This window comes from Meles meles, chromosome 1 (assembly GCF_922984935.1).
Source record: "Meles meles chromosome 1, mMelMel3.1 paternal haplotype, whole genome shotgun sequence".
Classification (NCBI taxonomy): domain Eukaryota; kingdom Metazoa; phylum Chordata; class Mammalia; order Carnivora; family Mustelidae; genus Meles; species Meles meles.
The window spans coordinates 49,332,423-49,353,965 of NC_060066.1; the positions used below are offsets into that span (position 1 = coordinate 49,332,423).

The 21,543-nt window shown below is 35.2% G+C and overlaps 1 protein-coding gene across 1 annotated transcript in view; it reads left to right on the plus strand.

The window, feature by feature from the left end:
- CNGB3 (cyclic nucleotide gated channel subunit beta 3) overlaps nucleotides 1-21,543 on the plus strand; it is a 150,759-nt gene that overhangs the window by 10,269 nt on the left and 118,947 nt on the right. The window contains exon 4 of the mRNA XM_046001534.1: nucleotides 5,473-5,599. Coding sequence (XP_045857490.1) covers nucleotides 5,473-5,599 — 127 coding nt within the window. The remainder of the gene's footprint in view (nucleotides 1-5,472; nucleotides 5,600-21,543) is intronic.

Below are 21,543 nucleotides of genomic sequence, written 5' to 3' on the forward strand. Positions count from 1 at the left end.
GGGACAGAGTCAGCCCTAGGAGCTAATTGCTCTCTCTGCCTCTCGCTCATAGTCAACATAGCTTCATTCTCGTGATTGCTGCATTTCTCTTTGCATATCTACTCTGGACTGCTCTCACTCCCATCTACTCATTTCCCAGTCTAACTTCAGAGAGAATGGTCTGACAGGCTTAGATAGCAACCATTATTCCTATTGGGCAGAGCCTATCATACCAGCACCCAAAACACCAGCCAACTGTGGGCTGACCAACTTTAGATCAGGTCACCATCTGTACACACAATCAGTAACTATTCCTATGTATAATACAGAACAGAGATGCCTTGTTAAAGGTGGAGAAGTAAAGAGATCTGATCAGCTAGAAGTTAGGCATAGAGATTATTCTTTGTTTGAAATATCAAATAGAAGACCAAACTCTTAACTGAAAAACTTCTTCGGTTTCCACCTATTTTGCAAACTAAAAACTTAAGAGATTCTAACCAATGTGGATAGGATGTTTTTTATTTTTACTTTTTATTTTTCTAATAAAATACTATATATTTTATAGTTTTCATGATTTAAATATACCTGCATAATTCAATTAAATCGAACTGTTTTAGGCTTTTTTTTCTGCTAAAGAATATAGATGATTTATAAGAAGTTGCATTCTGCTTTCCTGATTCCTAAAACTCTGTTAAGTAAATAAAAGCTCCTGCATGCTTCATTTATGTCAATGCTGTGCAGTTTTGAAAGAGTTAATATACTTTTTTTAAAGCTAATTTATCCCAGTCAGGCTGGTGGAACACTGCGTTTAAATTGCATTTTTCTTGAATGGAGTCTTTATCTAATCCTCACAGAAATACCCATGACAAAAGTATTTCTCATTTTATGGATGAGGAAACTGTTATAGAAAAACAACTTATCCAGAGTCACCCAGAGAATTAGTGATGTAAGGATTAGAGTTCTGTATTTAGTACCTAGCACCAGTAACTCACCACACTCTTTAATATAAACTGTACATTAAATGTATTTTCTAGATGAACTAATCCCAGTACAAAAGTACCTGAAACTAAGCATGACATTGGGGGAGGACAGAATCTGTCATTTTGTGCAGTACAAAAGCTACCTTAGATGGATCTGTATTTTTGTTGATTAATTCATTTCTTTACTTGTGATGATGTATCTTAAAATTAAAAAAGAAAACTCCCTAAATATAAAAATCTCTTTGGGACTTTCTGGCACATAAGGCTGACTAGAAGACTTCTAACCTCCGATCCAATGCAAGGACCCCATCTTACCTCCCTTAATGCAGTCTTCAGCATCTGTCTATCCACCTCCAGCAACAGAGGCTTCACTGCCTCACAAAGCCATATGTTTCACTGTGAGACAAATGTGGTTGTTAGAATGTCCGGGATTTTATTTGTCCGTTTTGTAAATCCCATTGACGGATCTTTCTTCTGCCTTCTGCTAATATGAAATAATATACCAGATATTATATTACTAAATTAATTTAAATAATAAAATATATTAAAATAATATTCTCTTCTATACAACAGCCCTTCAAAGAATCTGAAATAACTGCTACATCACTTGTTGGTCTTCAGTACTTTAGCTAAAGACTCTAAGTTCCTTAACCATGCCTTATGAGATGGTTTCCAGAACTCTTACCTCTGATTCTTTCTCCTCTGGATTTTTCATAGATTGCATAAGCATTTCTAATATAAAATGTTACATTTTTCAAATTCTGTGACATTTTAAGACACTTCCTCAGGTTCCATTTTATAAATATCAGTATAATGTTTGCCAGCTTCCTCCATGTCATTTGACAATCCACGAAGATACAATAAAATGTTAAATATGGTCAAAATATTACAGTTAAAATTTTTGTAAGAACACTAAATATTCTAGTAACAACAAAATTAAACAGAGGCTGAGTCAAAAATACAATCTCAAGTACCAGAGACTAATCATAACTTATACGCTTCTTAAAACTGTTATTTACCATTTTATTGCAAGTGTTCATTCATTAAGATGAAAATGATAGTGACACTTATGCATATAATCAAAGTACTCAGACTTAGTTTTTGTTAACTCACCTAACATCTAATTACTCAGATATTGTTGGTGTCTAATAAAAGGAGATTTGTTTTTGAGACAGAACCCACAATGTACTTGGTGTTTTAAGAGTTAGAAATTTAACCAAGTGATATGATCACCCACATCAAACATTTCAATGAATAAAAGCATTTTCAAGTCTTTTCCTTTTTATATCCATCCAAAAAAAAAAAAAAAAGCCAACCTAACCAACACCTGTCTAATTCACAACCTTATTCCCAAATTAGGTTCTTTGGATCTTTGGATTCCTCCTTTTCCAGCAATTATTTAGTGCCACTGGTAAAATGTGGAAGGTTAATGGCTTTCTGCATCACTTATTTCCTCACTTGAAGAAGGAAGCAGATGTTTCACACCTGCACAGGTCTCTTCAATGTGCTGCTACAAGGCGGCCAAGCAGTTTGAAAGTGTATTACAGAGGCCCAGATCGAGATGCTGCCAGGCCAAAGACACAATCAGCCAGGTGTGTGGAGGGCAAATTCAGTACTCATTCTTGCACATTCAATAAAAGCAACCATATCGGAACACTTTGATTCCAGATTTTACTATCTGCCATGGGCACACATTCCAGGGCAGAATTTGACTAAGTGTACTGATGAGATCTGGCAATTGCTATGCAATGTGCAAAGAGCACAGTTGGCAGAAAAGACATACACTATTAGTTTGGGCAGCTACAAAACAGGGAATCCTGCTGCCCATGTGTGAAGCAGGGGAAAACTACATGTGAGGGTGACACAACTTCACCCAGATGCCAGACCAAGATTTGCTGTGTATTTTAGATTTCTTCCATGATGAGGATGATGCAAACAATCTGGCCATCTGTTCCCACAAACAAATAACATGTTGCATGGATAAAAAGACACCCACACTGACTATAGTTGACAGGGATCCTTTTGTTTTAAGTCCTCATGAGTGTGTTTAAAGTTGTTCTGCTTAGAATCCAAGAATGGTCAATAACTGGCTTCTCATTTTCACCAACAAGCTGTGATTAAGGATTTATTTTGTAATTAAAATGCTTATCCACAAAGCAAATTAGGCTGGAATTAATTTCTAAATAGCCTAAACTTGCCATAGTAGAAGCAGTGTCATTTTAGAAGGTGTTGGTAATGTCTAGAAAAGATCTGGTAAGATATAAGGATCTAATTAGAGTTAGTTTGATCCAAATGTTATGATGATAAACAGAAATTCCTTATTAGAAGAGGAAAAGAGAACTGTTACAGAATAGTCATTTAATTGGTACTAGCAGAAAAGTAGTACTGTAAATGCAATGCATATGCTATAGCTTGAATGAGTAATGGAAGTATGCGATGCAACTTATATTCATTTGCTTTTATAAGAAATGGTCAATAAAAGCCTCTTAAGAAATACTCTGTTTTATAGATTATGCTTGTTTTATATTCAGGAGGGATTTTTTTGGTGATTCTTTTACTCATATTTCATGCTCTATTTCAATACTAATTTGGGGGGAGGGGTGCAGGTGCTCTTAGAAAAATATATGAACACAATGGTTCATAACCTTTTCTGGCCCAGACTTCTTTGAGGAGCTCATGTTCACTTTAAATCCTCTCCATGTAAAAAATGCATATGCAACATACTAGGTGCACTAGACAACTGTGGCCAGAGCTTAAGAACTCTGCTCTAAAAGATCTTACAGTAATTACCCCAGTGTTTGTAGATATGGGGAAAAGATTTGGCTTTCACTTTCCTAGGCAGCAATATGTAGTATAATGTTAGAGATTTGAAAAATAAGGTTTTGTTAGATAAAGAGAAATAGGAAAATATGGCTTAAACTGAATACATAGGGAAAATAACACCTTCTCTCTTATTTCTACCAAAAGCTTCCTAGTACAAAATGACATATTGAAAGTGCATATTTTTACTCTGAAATCTGTTCAGTACTGATAAGCTTGCTAGTGTACCACTTGTGCTTGTGTAAGAAGGACCCTATCCTGCACTCTCAGTAGGATCCTGTATTTGTGGGAATATTTCATTTGGCATATAGACTCTAGACACAGACTCCAAGAACATGATTACAGTAATGGTTCTTTGTATCCTAAGTAAAGTAAATAAATGTAAGTAGGAGATACATAATGAAGAAACTTGTTTTTGGAAATCCAGAGATTTCAGGTTTCTTAGTCATAAGCTTTTTAAAACCCTAAGTAGTGAGTCCATTTTGTGATTCCCTTTATTCCTGAAACATGTTTCTGAAAATTTTGTACTTTGGAAGATTTAAATGGATAATAGGAATTTTCATATTAAAGGACTTATGTGGTAAAAACTTTTGTGAAAGTAAGTGATCACATATGATTTATCATTTTTGTGAATACAGATTTTCAATACCTGATTGGCTTAAGTTTTTCCAATTATAATGTATTACAAAAAAAAGTTATGATTTGAGCATTGATTCTAATTTCCTAAGCACAGTGCATCCAATTAAAAATAAATTAGAAACTGTAGACAATGAATAACCATTAAATTTTATTCATTCTATTTCTTTGCTCCTTCTATATTTTCTTTTTATATTAAGCCATTTACTTTCATTAAAATCTTCTCTATAATCCAAATATTTACCAGTGAATTGATTATTCTCTTGGCACACTACAAATTAAACTATTTTAATTAGAAATTGTATTTGTAGGCTTGAAGGGAAAATTTTAACTTTTGCACTAAAAATGAAGCTAGTACATATTAGTTTGTATTGCTTATTCAGAAAAGATGTCATAGCTAAAGATGATCAAAACAAAACTAAAAATTTTGTTTCATTAAAAATTAGAATGCAAGGGCACCTGGGTGGCTCAGTGGGTTAAAGCCTCTGCCTTCGGCTCAGGTCATGATCCCAGAGTCCTGGGATCGAGTCCCGCATCGGGCTCTCTGCTCAGTGGGGAGCCTGCTTCCTCCTCTCTCTGCCTGCCTCTCTGCCTACTTGTGATCTCTTGTCTGTCAAATAAATAAAATCTTTAAAAAAAAATTAGAATGAAAATTCTAAAATAATGTCAATGAAATCACTTCTCTCTGTTTCATTCTTCTGAATTTATGAGGCTTCAGTTTCAGCCACAAATTATGAATAATACCATAGCAGAACTGAAATGCCTTTTGAATGATTATTCCTTATTAATCTCAGTTTAGCTAGTTTCAAAGAGAAATATACTAAATGAACCTTTTGCTGCATAATACACCAACTCTAAGTATACTTTTTTATCAGCCTGAAGATATCTACAAGTTAACTTCACCTGCATAAGGTCCCAACTTTGTTTAGCAGGAATCCTAGAGGAAGCATGCCTATGACTATTTTGGAGAAACAAGAAGCATTTTTGTAATTTATACATTATGACTTATCAAGAGTGGCATATATTCTTCTATCTAAATGTTGTTTCCTTTCCACAGGTAAAATCTCTGAGAAAAATTCATTCAAAGATCTGACCCCAAGCCCTGACCATCAAAATGCAGCAGAATCAAAGGGAGCAATGCCAGAACAGAAAGAAATGGAGACTGGGAAAGAAGTCTTAGTCAGGTGAGAATTGAATAAAATGCACATTTTATGTTAGATATATTGCTCAGGCTTCAATGAAGAAATCAAATGTGTATTCTCCACTTTAGCTGAACAAAGGTTAGGACAACAGTAGTTACATAAAACAGAAGAACTGGCTGAAAATTAAAGGTTGTTTCTGTCCAGTTCACTGTCTCTTACTAACTACTCCTGGTCACTAATCAGGATCTCTAGACAACCATTTAGCTATAGGCCAGATCACACCAGTAAAAACATGGTAGTCACACGTCTAAGTCATTACTATCATCAAGGAAACAGCCTACGTATTTACTGGACATGAATTTTTAAAAAGAAATTGAACAGAATATATGATTCTTTTCCAAGTTCACAAAGAAACAGCCAATCCAATTCTGTAAATATTTTATTGTTTAGTTGTTATTTCCTTTTATCTGCTAAAGAAAATGTAGCATGATAACGAAGAATAATTACAGTAACATGTAATCTTTATGCCACTGAAGAAATACAGTTTTATAAACACTTCCCACAAAATTATTGGAAATACCACAAAAGATATGACAATTTCGATGTGAATAAGTGAATCCACAATAAAACACAACTAGGAGCCCCTGAATTTTGCCACTTCTTGGCATGCTATTATGTGCCTGCTGATCCAATTTGAATTGCTTAATTATAGTTAATATAATTGCAATAGGCTTATGGAATAATAAAAGCATACTCTTTTTTAACAGGCAAGAAGACTTGTCATTTAAAAAGAAATTAGAAGTGCCTTTTCTTCCCCCTAAATCCCTCTCCCTACTTCTTTCTCAACAGCTCCTACACTGTGTTAAACCATGTGCTGCCAATAGGACTTGTAGTGATAATCTAGGACACAGTGTATTGCAGACTGAACAATAGGCATCAGAAAGAGAAGGTACACTTTTAATAAGTACAAATTTGGCTATATATGAAATTAAATATGAGTTCACTCTATCACATGCATATATACATAAAAAGCTGTTCGACAAAAATTAAACCTGACCAAAAAAAAAAAAAATTAAACCTGACATACTATTTAGACTGAGAGATGTTTAAACTCTGGGTTAAAGACTAAAATCTTACAACTGAGCTAAGTAATTATTTATATTATTTTCATAACTGTTGGTGTTTATAGAATGATTTGCAGTTCTTTTAGTGGGTCATTATTATCTTCACTTTACAAATAAGCAGCCAAGGCACAAGGAGGTTAATTAGCTTGCCTATAGTAATAGGGTCAGCTCAGGCAAGATTGGACTGCACAAGACTCAAATTCCTCAGTGGAACTTTTTCCTCCCTCCTATGAATATACTTATTTCAATCACCAGCTTAACCTCCTCAACCAATCTCTCCTCTGCCATTTATTTTAGCATACTTAATTTTTTTGTAATAACCAATGGTGACAGACATGTTTTCAAAGGACTGAAGTGGAAGCCATAACTAACATTTTAGGGATATATTGCTCTTAAACCAAATCCGTTTCTAATATTGTACTCTTCTAAAATATGAAAATGGAAAACTTTCAGTTACCCAGAAAGTGGGTCAATCAGTGTATCTCAAAAACAGAAAACTCCTTGAATGACCCTTAATACCATGCCTGGTCTGTCTCTTCCCCTACTTTCCTATCCTTCTACTCCAGTCACAATGGTCCTAATTTAGTCTCTTGTACCTGTGAATTGATTTTTTTTCTGGAATAATTGATTCTTCTTTCTGCAATATAGGCGGCAAAGGCCTTGAGAATTATTGTTAAACTGAGTAAATCCAAATTAGCTTAAAACTCTTACTTTGTTGTTAGATGGCTGGTCACACTTTTCCTGAGGAATGAGTGAAAAACAGCTGCATTGAAGGAGCAACTTTAATGGGTCACTAAAATTTCCATTGTCACTTTTGACTAACATTATGGGAATCCTAACATCCAAATACCATGTACTACTTTCCAAAGACTTCCTATTTCAATTTCATTGGCATTAATAGTACCACATCTAGAATCCTAGACAGCAAGATTTTTATACATCACTAGAAAATATTGATTATAGGGCACCTGGGTGGCTCAGTGGGTTAAAGCCTCTGCCTTTGGCTCAGGTCATGGTCCCAGGATCCTGGGATAGAGACCCGCATCGGGCTCTCCGTTCAGCAGGGAGCCTGCTTCTTCCTCTCTCTCTGCCTGCCTCTCTGCCTACTTGTGATCTCTGTCTGTCAAATAAATAAATAAAATCTTTAAAAAAAAGAAAATATCAATTATAAAATAACTTCCAATTGATAGTGTTATTTCACAGTACTCTCAATGAGTAAAGATCATTTTGGTATTTGCAGTTATCAAAAATCAGCAGTTTTTTTTCTAGAAAAACATTAAGGATTTGATTGATTACAGGCAAAGGATGCTTGTGAGTGACTGCTTCTCACCTCAATTTTTTGAATTTGCAAAAAATTAGATTATTAATAAATAAATTTAAAAGTGGATTTCTTGCTCTAAGTTTATTTACATTATCTTCTGCCTTAAGCCCCATATTGAATAGGGATTATGTGTCTAGGCTGATCAATAAATATTGAGGAAAATGCATGTTGTGGATTTTGCTGTCTCTTTGTGTGAAACACAGTTTGATATTATTGATTATACCTTTAATTTCTGTCATATTCAGAAGATGGGCAGAGGTGGATACCAAGAGAACGAACAGTATATATATACTGTACTATATTTACTGCAGTATATATAGTAAATCTGTGGATATATTATATAACAGATTTATTGTAAAGAATTGGATCACATAATTATGGAGGCTGAGCAGTCCCAATATCTTCAGTCAGCAAAGCTAGAGGCCAAAGGGAGGCAATGGTGTAGCTCTAGTCTGAATATGAAGGCCTAAGAACCAAAATTGTTAGTGTAGTTCCAGTCCAAAAACTGGCAGACTTAAGACCCAGAAAGAACCAATGTTTCAGTTTTAGTCCGAGGGCAAGAAGTCCTCAGCCTGCAAACTGGAAGAGATTTCTAAACATAACCCTACTACTATGGCAAGCTGATGATGGATTTCCAGTCCCCAGATCTGTAAAAAATAAATTTCTGTTGTTTACATACTACCCAGTCCCTAATACTTTCATTACAGCAGCTTGAACTAAGACATCACCATTCCCCAAACTCTTTAACATAAAGCCTCTGTAGTGTTCCCTGTCTCAGATATTGTTTTCTAAGAATAAAGGAGTATAGATTTATGTTTAACCCAAATTCTGATTTATGTCTACTTAGCTATTTATATGAACATAGAAAAAGGTGAGTAAAGTTTATATTATTATTATAAAGATATAAATTCATAAAATAAAAATCACTTCTGTGATTCTTTTTCATCCAGCCTTCAATAAGATTCTAAATAAAGCTTAAAACTAATTTTCTAGCTGCAGAAATAATATTTATCTCAAATACATGTCAGCCCAGAAGGAGATATTCTTCAAGATATCCGAGTATTATATGTCCACAGTTCTGACTAGAATCCATTTGTATTAAACTAGCTTTCTTTTTATATTCTTTCACAACATTTTCTAAATTGTCTATCCAGGGAAAAGAAATTCTTTGCAAATCTTCCCTGAAAAGAAGCAACCAATTCATTATCTTGTCAGATGAATCATTTAACATCTGAAAGACATGGGGTTCACCCCTGGAAGGTCCCATTGATGCTATTTGTCCATTACCAAGAAAAACGGCCTGTTTCTGGCATTCCATCTCAGCACATTCTTATTTTTTAATATAAAAAAGTATATTTTGATGGACACTAATGAATAACAAGCAAAAGAAGATGTGTTTTGCCTAGAAACATCAAATAGCTATGTCTGGAAAAGGAGACAGAGTTGAATGGCTGATAGGTTAAGTGGTTAAATGATGAACAAGCAAGTGAGTGAAACATTCAGTGCCCGTGACTGGGGTGCACTGCAAGACTGACTTTTACAGTATAGTATATGACTTTTCATCACCATTGCTACCCATAATGCCAAGAAGGAAGGTTATTTCTATGAATAGTCTTCTTTGTTCATAATAGCAATCAGTCTCTATTTGGGTGGTTTTAAAATAGGCAATCATTTCACAGCAGGAACAATGAGGACAGAATAGAATTCAGAAATCTTATCAGCACTCATAAACACTGCCGTTTATTGTCTTGTAGCTAGAAAAAGCAAAAATCACTGCAGTAAAGTTGCTTTAAAATCCATATGTGATTTTATATTTGAAATAGAAAAGGAATGTCAGCTCTCAATTTTACTAAAATAAAATACAATTTATACTTGAAAAATTTAAAAGCTTGTGAAAAAGGAAATCAGTTACATATTTACCAATGTTATGTAATGCATAATAAAAAGAATAAACTGTTACTTTTAGCCCCAAATTAAATTTTTCCTCTGTGGTAACCAGTACCTTTATAATTAGGCATTGCAAACACTTTTAACAACAGATTGGCATCTGTTTTTAATAATGGCATCATTTTTAATAATGATTGCTATCTGCTATTTCTAGCAATATGGCAGACTAAACGTTTATAGAAAATTCTTTGGGGAGAATATAATTTAAAATACTAAATAAAATATAAAATCTACATTTGAATGCATGCCTGAGCTGGTGAGAAGTAATTCTATTGTTAGAAAGATTCACGAATTGGTGTTGGCTCTGAGAATTTATTCCAAACTTTTATGGCCTAGATCTGAGTTAAAATGTGTGATCAATGACACAAAACCTAGGGTTAAACTATATATGAGGACAGGTTGGAGACTCCTCCATAAAACTAGAATTCTAAAGTGTAACTCACTGGAAGGTAAACTATCCTCTAGAGAGAAATAGTCTTTGTCTATGTCCTGACTCTGAGTGGATAAAAAGGAAAGAAATTTGAAATGAAGAGAGGAAAAGAGAGAAAAAAGAAGAGGAAAGGAGAGAAGGAAGGATCAGGGACAAAAGGGAAGGAAAGGAAGAGAAAGAAAGGGACGGAAAGAAAAAGAATTCTTAGTCATAAGCATTATTCAAATAAATCTGGAACCAGAATTCCCATGACATTTGTATCCTAGTAAGAAGGACTGAGGCTAAAATAAAATATTTAAAATGGTTAGGTTTGGGGGCACCTGGGTGGCTCAGTGGGTTAAAGCCTCTGCCTTCGGCTAGGGTCGTGATCCGGGGGTCCTGAGATGGAGCCCCACATCCGGCTCTCTGCTCAGTGGGGAGCCTGCTTCCTTGTCTCTCTCTGCCTGCCTCTCTGCCTACTTGTGATCTCTGTCTGTCAAATAAATAAATAAATAAAATCTTTTAAAAAAAATGGTTAGGTTTGAGAACTGAGATATCTGCCAAAAACAACAACAAAATTTGGGAAGAAACAGTCTTTAAAACCATGTCTCAAAGTATGCACACAGATAAAATTCTAATGAACATGAATTCACAATAAAAAATTACTAGATACATCAGGAAACCATTGTGAACAATATAGCAGAAACAATAAACTTCAACATTAGACTCTTAATATCTGCAGAGGGCAAAATGATCAAAAACAGCACATAAAATAAGTATATTGGTGTGCCTGGGTGGCTCAGTCAGTTGAGCATCCCACTATTGATTTCTGCTCAGGTCATGATCTCATGGGTCATGAGATCAAGCGCCAAACTGGGCTCTGAGCACAGTAGGGAATCTGCTTCTCTCTCTACCTCTGCCCCTCCCCCCACTCTCTATCTCTTTCTAAAATAGATAAATAAATCTTTTAAAAGTAATATATTTAACAAAATGGAAAAGAAGATTGAAAGTAATGCAACGGAACAAGAAATTGTTAGAAAAGACAAGGCATTTCTGCAATTGAACTATAGAAATAAAAAATATAATCCCTAAAGTTAGGAAGTCATTGGGCCAGTTGGATAATTAGACAGAGTGGAAGAGTCAGTAAAGTCGATGATCAATCTGGAGAAATCACCCAGAATTGTACCATGAAGAGAAAAAGATGGAAAAATATTAGAGAGAGTAAGAAGCAGGGAGGAGAGTGTGAGGAGGCACAAAATGCATATAATTAGAATTCTAGGAGATAATAAATCAAATGGTAGAGAATCAATATTCAAAGAGAAAATACAATTGATGGAAGATGGTAATGCTCAGATTCTGTAAACCAAATGAATACAAATCACCATAAATAAAATTAGTAAGGGGCTCTACCCACCATTAGTGGGTTAAGTCTCTGTCTTCAGCTCACGTCATGATCTCATGACGTCCTGGGCTCATCAGCAGGGAGCCTGCTTCCCCCTCTCTCTCTGCCTGCCTCTCTGTCTACTTGTGTTCTCTCTCTCTCTGTCAAATAAATAAATAAAATATTTTAAAAATTTTAAAAAATAAAAAAATAAATAAAATTAGTTAATCCTAAATATATTCTAATAAAAGTTAAAAGTGCAAAAGACAAAAAAAATTTTTTAACTTAGCCAGAAAGACAATACAGACTACCTAAAATAGGAGAAGTAAACTAATATCTGACTTCTGACATTGACAGTATCAATAGAAACCAAAGGACAATAAAATGACTTTATCAAGATTCTAAAAGTAATTACCAACCTAGAATTCTATACCTGGCAAATTATTCAAAAATAAGGGAAAATACAGATATTTTCAGTCCAACTAAATGAAGGGAGTTTAGAAAAATTTTAATGTATACTGCAGAGAAAAGAAAAATGATCTAAGAAGGAAAGACTCAAATTGGATTAGTCAAAGAACTGTCAGGAAAAAAAAAGAGTTTATTCTAAATATTTCAAGAAGAAAGAAATTAAATAGAAGGAATGTGGTAGGATAAAAATTGGTGTAAGAAAGAGTGGGAGGGACGCCTGGGTGGCTCAGTTGGCTAAGCAGCTGCCTTTGGCTCAGGTCATGATCCCTGTGTCCTGGGTTCAAGTCCCACATTGGGCTCCTTGCTCGGCAGGAAGCCTGCTTCTCCCTCTGCCTCTGCCTGCCACTCTGTCTGCCTGTGCTCGTGTGCACTCTCTCTCTCTCTCTCTCTCTGACAAATAAAATCTTAAAAAAAAAAAAAAAAGAAAAGAAAGAGTAGGAGATCAAAGTTCAAAGGTGGAGATTGCAACCCAGAAATTAGGTAAATGCAGAAAGCAGCAGCCACAGCTTCCCCATGAATTGAAAACTGGAGACTAGCAGTAGAATATGGAGTTTGAACAAGGTTCAAGAAGCAGTTGTTGGTTCTGGGGGAGTATGCTCTAATTTTCTTTTTTTTTTCCTGGACATTTTTGTTTTTTCACATTTATACACACATTGTAATTGTTATTTAAATGCTTACTTTAAATATACCTGATAATAAGAAATTCAGTGCACATTGTTATTTATTTTCTTTTTTTTTTATGTTCTCCAAAAATTTATTTTCATGTCTGTTAATTGGTATTAAAAATACAGTTTCCATTTAAAAACAAAAGGCACATAGAAATCTGGGTTCCAAAGTCAGGAGCAAATGTTTAGTTGAATATTCCACATTATTGACTGAAATAGGTACAATTTCAAGAGTGTTATAATCTTTTTTTTTGCCAATATGTTGTACACTGTGAATATGGTAAAATAAGGGCATCAACCTTGTTTTCATACCATTCCAGGCTCCAATCCTGGGAAACCAGTCAGGTAACTTTAGAACATCCTAACAGTATCAACCTTACAGGATTGTTGAGAGAATTCAAAGCAATAGCAATTGTAAAATACTTAGCACATTGCATGATGAGTAGAAAATAATCAGTAATTGACAGTGGTGGCTGACATTATTTTTTTTTATTGTGTTATGTTAGTAACTATATAGTACATCAGAATCCACCTGACAAGGGATTCTCAAAAATAAGTTTCTCAGGCTTTCAGCCACTCTTAGGAACATGGGAGAGTGTAAAAAGGAACAGAAATGCTATTGACTGAAAATAAACAATCTAGCACAGAGATTCAAGAAGTGAGCAAAGAAAATGCAAGCATATGAATGAATAGAAAAAAATTATACCTTAAAATAATCACAATAATGTCTAAATTGAGGGTAAAAAATTGAGATAGAATTAACTATCCCTTCTACAGTGAGGTGATTGGCATACAAGAGAATTAAAAGTTTGACTAATTTTAGGAATTCTTAATTAACATGTTAAACCTAAATTAGTTAAAGTGGAGTATTTAACCTCCATATGCTATATTTATATGGTTTTAGTACCAAAGATAGTAGATGAGAGAGAGAGAGAGAAAGCACACAAACAGTTCTGCTAATTACAAAATGAAATTGATAATTCCATACTCCTAGAGAGAGTGATTTTAAAATACTTCTCTTTGTTCATTAATAGAGCAAATATTTTAAAAGTTATTAAAGATATACTATCTTTGAACAACATAATTAACAAATTAAATCCAAGGGACATTTGGAAACCCTTATAAATTCTTTAATAACTGTATTTCTTCAAAAACTGAAGAATACAGTTGCTTTAAGCTTACATAAAACATTACAAAAATTCATGATATACTATGCCAAGGTACACTGTCAAATTTCCCAGGAGATCTTTATACAAATGTTTGCATTCTACCCCCAACAATTCTGATTTCCTTGGTCTGGAGTGGGTCCCAGGCATTAGTATGTCTGAAAACTCTTAAGGTAATTCTATGATATATCCAGGATAGAGAAGCATTTCACTAGAGTATAAAGTAAGACTCACAAATTCTAAAGATTTTATATCATATTGAATATATTTTCTAACCACATTGTCATGAAGTTAGAAGTTAATTTTTTTAAAAACTAAAATTTGGAGAAAAATATCACATAATTAAAATGTAAAACACACTTTTAAGTGACCTCTGGGTCAACAAATAAGTCATGAGTGAAATAAGAAAATACTCAGGAATGGAGTGTCTGAATAGTACAGTTAAAGTGACCAACTTTTGGTTTTAGTTGAAGACATGATCTCAAGATTGTGAGACTGAGCCTTGTGATGCGCTCTGCACTCAGCCTGAGTCTGTTTAAGTCTCTCTCTCCTAGTGTGCCTGGGTGGCTCAGTCGGTTAGGTGTCTGCCTTAGGCTCCGGTCATGATCACAGGTCCTGGGATTGAGCCCCACGTCAGCCTCCCTGCTCAGTGGGGAGTCTGTCTCTCCTTCTCCATCTGCTTCTCCCCCTGCTTGTGTTCTCTCCCTCACTGTTGCTCGCTCTCCCTCAAATAAATAAATAAATAAAATCTTTAAAAAAAAACACCTCTCTCTCCCTCCTCCCTCTAAAATACATAAATAAATATTTAAGAAAAAAATACTCAGGAACAACAATGAAAACACTGCATATCAAACTTGAATAATAATCTGTCAGGTATTTTTTATTTTGCTTTTCTGTTTTGGACTTTTTCTTTTTTCTTTATTTTTTTAACTAGAAAATGTGATTATAAAGTTCGCTTGGAAAAATAAACAAATATGACCAGGAAGACCCTGAAAAATAGTAGTAATGGATGTGGTATTAGTCCTCCCAGATACTAAAACCTATTTAAAATCTCTGTAATTTAAAAAAAAAAAATTGTGATATTGGCATATGAATAGATAAATAGAATAGAATAGAAAATATAGGCATAGATCTAACTGCATGTAAAAATGTAGACTCTGATAAAGCTAGCCTCAAAACTCAGCACGAAAATGGTAGATTCAAATAAGTGATATTAGAGTAACTAGATAGACTTACGGAAAAAAAACTAAAATTGGATCTGTCCCTCATGCTACACATGAGGATAACTTCTCAATAGATCAGAGATTTAAATGTAAAATAATTAAAACATATAAGTACTAGGCAGACAAGTTATAAATTTCTCTATAATGTGGAACATACATTAAGTCCTAATATTAAAAATTCAGAAATAATGAAAGAGCTTGATACATTTTACGACATTAAAAAAAGGACTGCAGTTTTTTAAAAATCATAAGCAAAAAAAAAAAAAAGATTAGAAGCAAAAGACAAAAGAGAATATCTAAATATCCAGATATGAAAATTCTCATTGCTACTTTCTGGGGGAATTAATCATTTTATTTTGGGATTGATGGCAGGCTTTTAAATTTTGTTTTGTGCTAAGATACTTTAAGATTGTCAATGGCCCAATCAACTTGATATCTCTGTGATATGTCACTACCATAATTTCATTTTCCTCTTTTAAAAATGTATACCATATGGTTCTTGTTCTTTCTTTTATTAATGTGTTCTATCACATTGATTGATTTGCGGATGTTGAACCAACCCTGCAGCCCTGGAATAAATCCCACTTGATCGTGGTGAATAATCCTTTTAATGTACTGTTGAATCCTATTGGCTAGTATTTTGGCGAGAATTTTTGCGTCTGTGTTCATCAAGGATATTGGTCTGTAGTTCTCTTTTTTGGTGGGATCCTTGTCTGGTTTTGGGATCAAGGTGATGCTGGCCTCATAGAATGAGTTTGGAAGTTTTCCTTCCATTTCTATTTTTTGGAACAGTTTCAGGAGAATAGGAATGAGTTCTTCTTTAAATGTTTGGTAGAATTCCCCTGGGAAGCCGTCTGGCCCTGGGCTTTTGTTTGTTTGGAGATTTTTGATGACTGTTTCAATCTCCTTACTGGTTATGGGCCTGTTCAGGTTTTCTATTTCTTCCTGGTTCAGTTGTGGTAGTTTATATGTCTCTAGGAATGCATCCATTTCTTCCAGATTGTCCAATTTGTTGGCGTAGAGTTGCTCATAGTATGTTCTTATAATTGTCTGTATTTCTTTGGTGTTAGTTGTGATCTCTCCTCTTTCATTCATGATTTTATTGATTTGGGTCCTTTCTCTTTTCTTTTTGATGAGTCTGGCCAGGGGTTTATCAATCCTATTGATTCTTTCAAAGAACCAGCTCCTAGTTTCATTGATTTTTTCTATTGTTTTTTTGGTTTCTATTTCATTGATTTCTGCTCTGATCTTTATCACCTCACACCAGTCAGAATGGCTAAAATTAACAAGTCAGGAAATGACAGATGCTGGCGAGGATGTGGAGAAAGGGGAACCCTCCTCCACTGTTGGTGGGAATGCAAGCTGGTCCAACCACTCTGGAAAACAGCATGGAGGTTCCTCAAAATGTTGAAAATAGAACTACCCTATGACCCAGCAATTGCACTACTGGGTATTTACCCTAAAGATACAAACATAGTGATCCGAAGGGGCACGTGTACCCGAATGTTTATAGCAGCAATGTCTACAATAGCCAGACTATGGAAAGAACCTAGATGTCCATCAACAGATGAATGGATCAAGAAGATGTGGTATATATACACAATGGAATACTATGCAGCCATCAAAAGAAATGAAATCTTGCCATTTGCGACGACGTGGATGGAACTAGAGCGTATCATGCTTAGTGAAATAAGTCAATCGGAGAAAGACAACTATCATATGATCTCCCTGATATGAGGACATGGAGAAGCAACATGGGGGGGTAGGGGGATAGGAGAAGAATAAATGAAACAAGATGGGATTGGGAGGGAGACAAACCATAAATGACTCTTAATCTCACAAAACAAACTGGGGGTTGCTGGGGGGAGGTGGGATTGGGAGAGGGGGAGCGGGCTATGGACATTGGGGAGGGGAGGCGAACCATAAGAGACTATGTACTCTGAAAAACAACCTGAGGGTTTTGAAGGGTTAGGGGTGGGAGGTTGGGGCAACCTGAGGGTTTTGAAGGGTCAGGGGTGGGAGGTTGGGGGAACAGGTGGTGGGTAATGGGGAGGGCACGTTTTGCATGGAGCACTGGGTGTTGTGCAAAAAGAATGAATACTGTTACACTGAAAAAATAAATAAAATTAAAAAAAAAAAAGAAAAAAAAAATGTATACCAGAAGTACAATGTACTTAATAGCATAGAGTAAACCAATATATCATGTAATTCCAGGAGTAAAACAATGATCCTGATAGTCCATATGGTGCAATCTGAAGGTCTGTCTTTACCTCAAAAAAAAAGTAATTATCAGTAGTGTATATATAAGCATGTATTATAAATAATATTCATATGTTATGCATGTATTATTCAAAACATATAAGTATATATTTGGTGGTGAATTACTTGCTAGAGATTCCATCTGTGCTTTCTACTCTAGAGTCATTAGTAATGCTGCCCGAAATGAGACGTGGTATACCAAGATGAAACAGGCTAGTATTAGAAACAGCAAGAGTAATTTACTGATAGGTGTTTAGACATGAGTCAGCTGACAAAAGATGAAAATTTTGTAAATAGGAATAATAGCCTACAGACACAGTTTGTGGTCCTGTTTTAAACTGTTTCACTATTTATCATGGAGAGACAACAAATTAGTTGCCTGATACCATAGAAAAGCAGATAAAACTTGTGTCTACTTTCTTCCTCTTGGCATAGAAAGAAGAAAATCAGACAATTTTATATTGTCCTATGACACCTAAGTTATGGCTTCTTAAAAATGAATCTTCATGTTTATCTAGCAAAATGAAGGGAACCAAAGGATAACTGAAGCATTGATTGAAATGTTTGAAAATTTTCAAATGGGGATGCCTGGGTGGCTCAGTTGATTAGGCAACTGCCTTTGGCTCAGGTCATGATCCCGGGGTACGAGGATTGAGTCCCACATGGGGCTCCCTGCTCAGCGGGGAGCCTGCTTCTCCCTCTTCTCTGCCCCCCTCCTCATATTTTCTCTCTGACAAATAAATAAATAAATAAAATCATTTTAAAAAAAAGAAAGGAAATTTGCAAGTGGACAAATTCTGATTACTATGAAGCAAGCAAGAGCATGAATAAAGTACACTGCAGATGTGGAAACAACAGGGCAAGCCTAAATGAAAAAAGAGACAGGAGAGAAGGGGTTAGTGGGGTGAAATTAAGTACAACTAGAGTTTCTTCCTATTGCAAAGAGCCAATCTGAGAGTTGCCATATGGAAAAGTGGGTCCTGTGATGCCAGTATCATCTGATTTTTTTTCCCCTCAGGAAAACCCCAAATTCTAGAAGTCCGTATCTTGAATACTACCAAAATAAATTGAAATTCTTTTGAACTATAGGCCATAAAAACACAGCTACAGGTCATCAGTTTACCATCTCTGCCTTGAAATAATAGACTGGTTCTAAACAAATTCACTGTTAAAAAATATAATCCCATAACAGAATTAGAGGTGTGATCTATAGGAAAAACTTTAACTAATGCTATTCCCAATGTAAAGCACTTATGGAGAATAGAATTAAAATTAAAGAAGACTATTGTATGTTTTTAAATTAACAACTTTATTGCATTTCTTTCAAGTGTTGTTTTTATTGTTAATTTTTGGACTTGGGCTTATATTGTAATCTTTTTAGATATTGTATTTTATGTATCTTTGTCTGACATGATTTAATAAGCTGTCTTCCATGTGACTAGCATTTTTGTAGCCAATCTCTTTAATGCATTTATAATAGTTCGAATATGCATCAATAGCAAGAGCTTAGAAAAGTGGTTTGATTGATTCTATTTTAAAGTTAATTGACTGATGGAGGCTGGGAAGATCTGCTTAAAATAGGTAAAATGGAAGCTTCCCATTGTGAGAGAATAAATGAAAGACACACTGTGTTTCTTAAAATCTTTATCCCCTTGGGAAGAAGAAAGAGACTGGCCTGCCTCGGACTGGCACTAGCAGGAGACAAGAACAAATTAAGGGGAAAGGAGTAGAGACGGGGATGGGCGGGTGGGGTAATGATAGCTCCCTACCAGATGATAGCAGCAGGTCAAAGAGTTGAGTCATTTGAGAAAGAAAAGAAAGAGCTTTCCACCTAGTGAGAGACAATTTCAGGCATGGGAAGTAGCAAAACCGGCACATTGGTTTGCAGCATATAGATTTTCAAGAAGCAGCAAAAATGCTATGCAGGTAAGTTAAGAGAAGCAATCTAAAGTAAGCTGGCCTGTGGGGGTCAGGATGGGGAAATTTATAAGACTCTCCCATACTCTCTCCTCCTTTTCTGAGCAAGAAAGGAACTTGAATGTTTCCCAAAGTCAGCAAACAAAGGTATGGGGTCTTACTCATTTACTAGAGTGAGGCAATTGCCAGAAGGACAACCTTATCTCAAAATTTTGTCTCAAGTGTTTAGCACAGTGTCTAGCATCTAGCAATCAAAGATAACTCCTTTGTGAATAAAACATTGTGTATTTTACTCTACTTCAAGTAGATTCCTAGAAGGGGAATCTCAAAGTGAAATACATAACATATTTTTCAATTCTGATGGAACTTTTATGAGTACAGTTTTTGCCTTAAATGTTGTCCACATTTTAAATATAGGAATCTTCTCAAATATGTCTCCCTTTACTAGCCATGAAATGCCCGACAGTTCTTCCTTATATGGAAGGTAATGTTTTTTATTTATTGTTATCTTCTTCTAGCATCCCACAGTGCCTGAATAGTTTGCTAGATAACAGAGTAAAACATGAAACTAGGGGCTTAGTGTCTAATAATTTTATACCAATAAATGTTCACCCTAATTCTGCTGAGACAAGTAATACTCTAGTAACTAGTTTGTGTGCCAGCTGTCATCTAGGAAAATTGTTTCTACCCAGCCTGATGATTCATATCATCTTAGTTGTTCATATACAACTGTTCACCAGTGCCTTTATTTGGACATCCAGTTCACAGAAACAGGGCTCTTTGAGCCCAGCCAAGAACTAGTTATTGTAAGACCTTGGCAGACATAGAGTAAAAATTATGTTTTATAGGAAAAAGCAGGAAGGGGATAAGTTTACAAAACAAGAGCAGTCAGTAAGAAGAGAAATTCCACATGCTTCCACCACCAAGTATAACAGGTGTCAGTGTCTGTATCTGTAGCCATTTATTCAGCCTTTGCTCCTTCTCAACAGATGAGCTGAACATATTTGTATCTAAGGCCAACTCCTCCTCTTTGTGCTCATCCCCTTTCCTCTACTCACTGATATCTCTCCGACAATTATTTCCTTTCTCTTCGCATCATCTAATTTTTTCTTTCTCTTAGATTATTTCTATAAGCCTATAAACATGTTGTAGTATTCCTCACTTTTAAATAATAGCAACAAAATGCTTCCCTTAGTTCCAGCATAAGCACCCAGCAATTGTTCTATTTCTCTTCCTGCTTTTAGAGCAAATCTCAGTTACCCATATTTATTTTTTTCTACTTCTTCTCTTCCTATGTTCTCCTGAACCTGCAATCAGAATTTGATTCCTTCATTCCAAAAAACTTTTATTTACTTTTATGAAAGTTTATATTGGTTTTGTCCACCTTTACCAAAGTCAGCAATGCCCTTTACGCTGCCAAAGCCAATGGCCAGTTGTTAGTTCTAATTTTTTTGAACCATCAGCTGCAATACACAGTTAGTTGATCCGTCACTCCATCCTTGAGACACTGTCTTCATTTGGCTTCCTAGATACCACTTTCTCTGATGGACGCCCTACCTCACTGGCCTCTTTCTCCATCTCCCAATGTCTAAACTTTGAAGAGCACAAGCCCAATCTTCAGACACTTTCTCTGCTCTACCTATGTCCCTTTAGTATATAATTTTATCTGGTCCAATAACTTTAAGCAACATTGACACTCTGATGACTCCCAAATCTATAGTTTTAGTCCACTCTCTCTCTTCCAAACCCCAGTTTGAACTCCAGTCGCCCACTTAATATCTCCACTTCAGTGTCTATTTAGAAATGTCAAAATGCATATATCCAAAATCAACTCTTAATTTCTTTCATCTCTTCCAAACCTGTTCCTCCTGCAGCCTTCATTATCTTAATATAAGGCATCTTCAATCTTCAGTCTTCCATTTGCTCACGCCAAAATTCACCTGTTCTTTCTCTCACACAGTACAGCCAATTCAGTTGCAAATTGTGTTGGCTCTTGTTTTTTAATATAATCAGAGTTTTATCACATCTCAGCACCTCCGCTGCTACTACCCTAGTCCCTCCATCATCTCTCATCTATCTGTTACAACATCTTCCTAACCATTCACT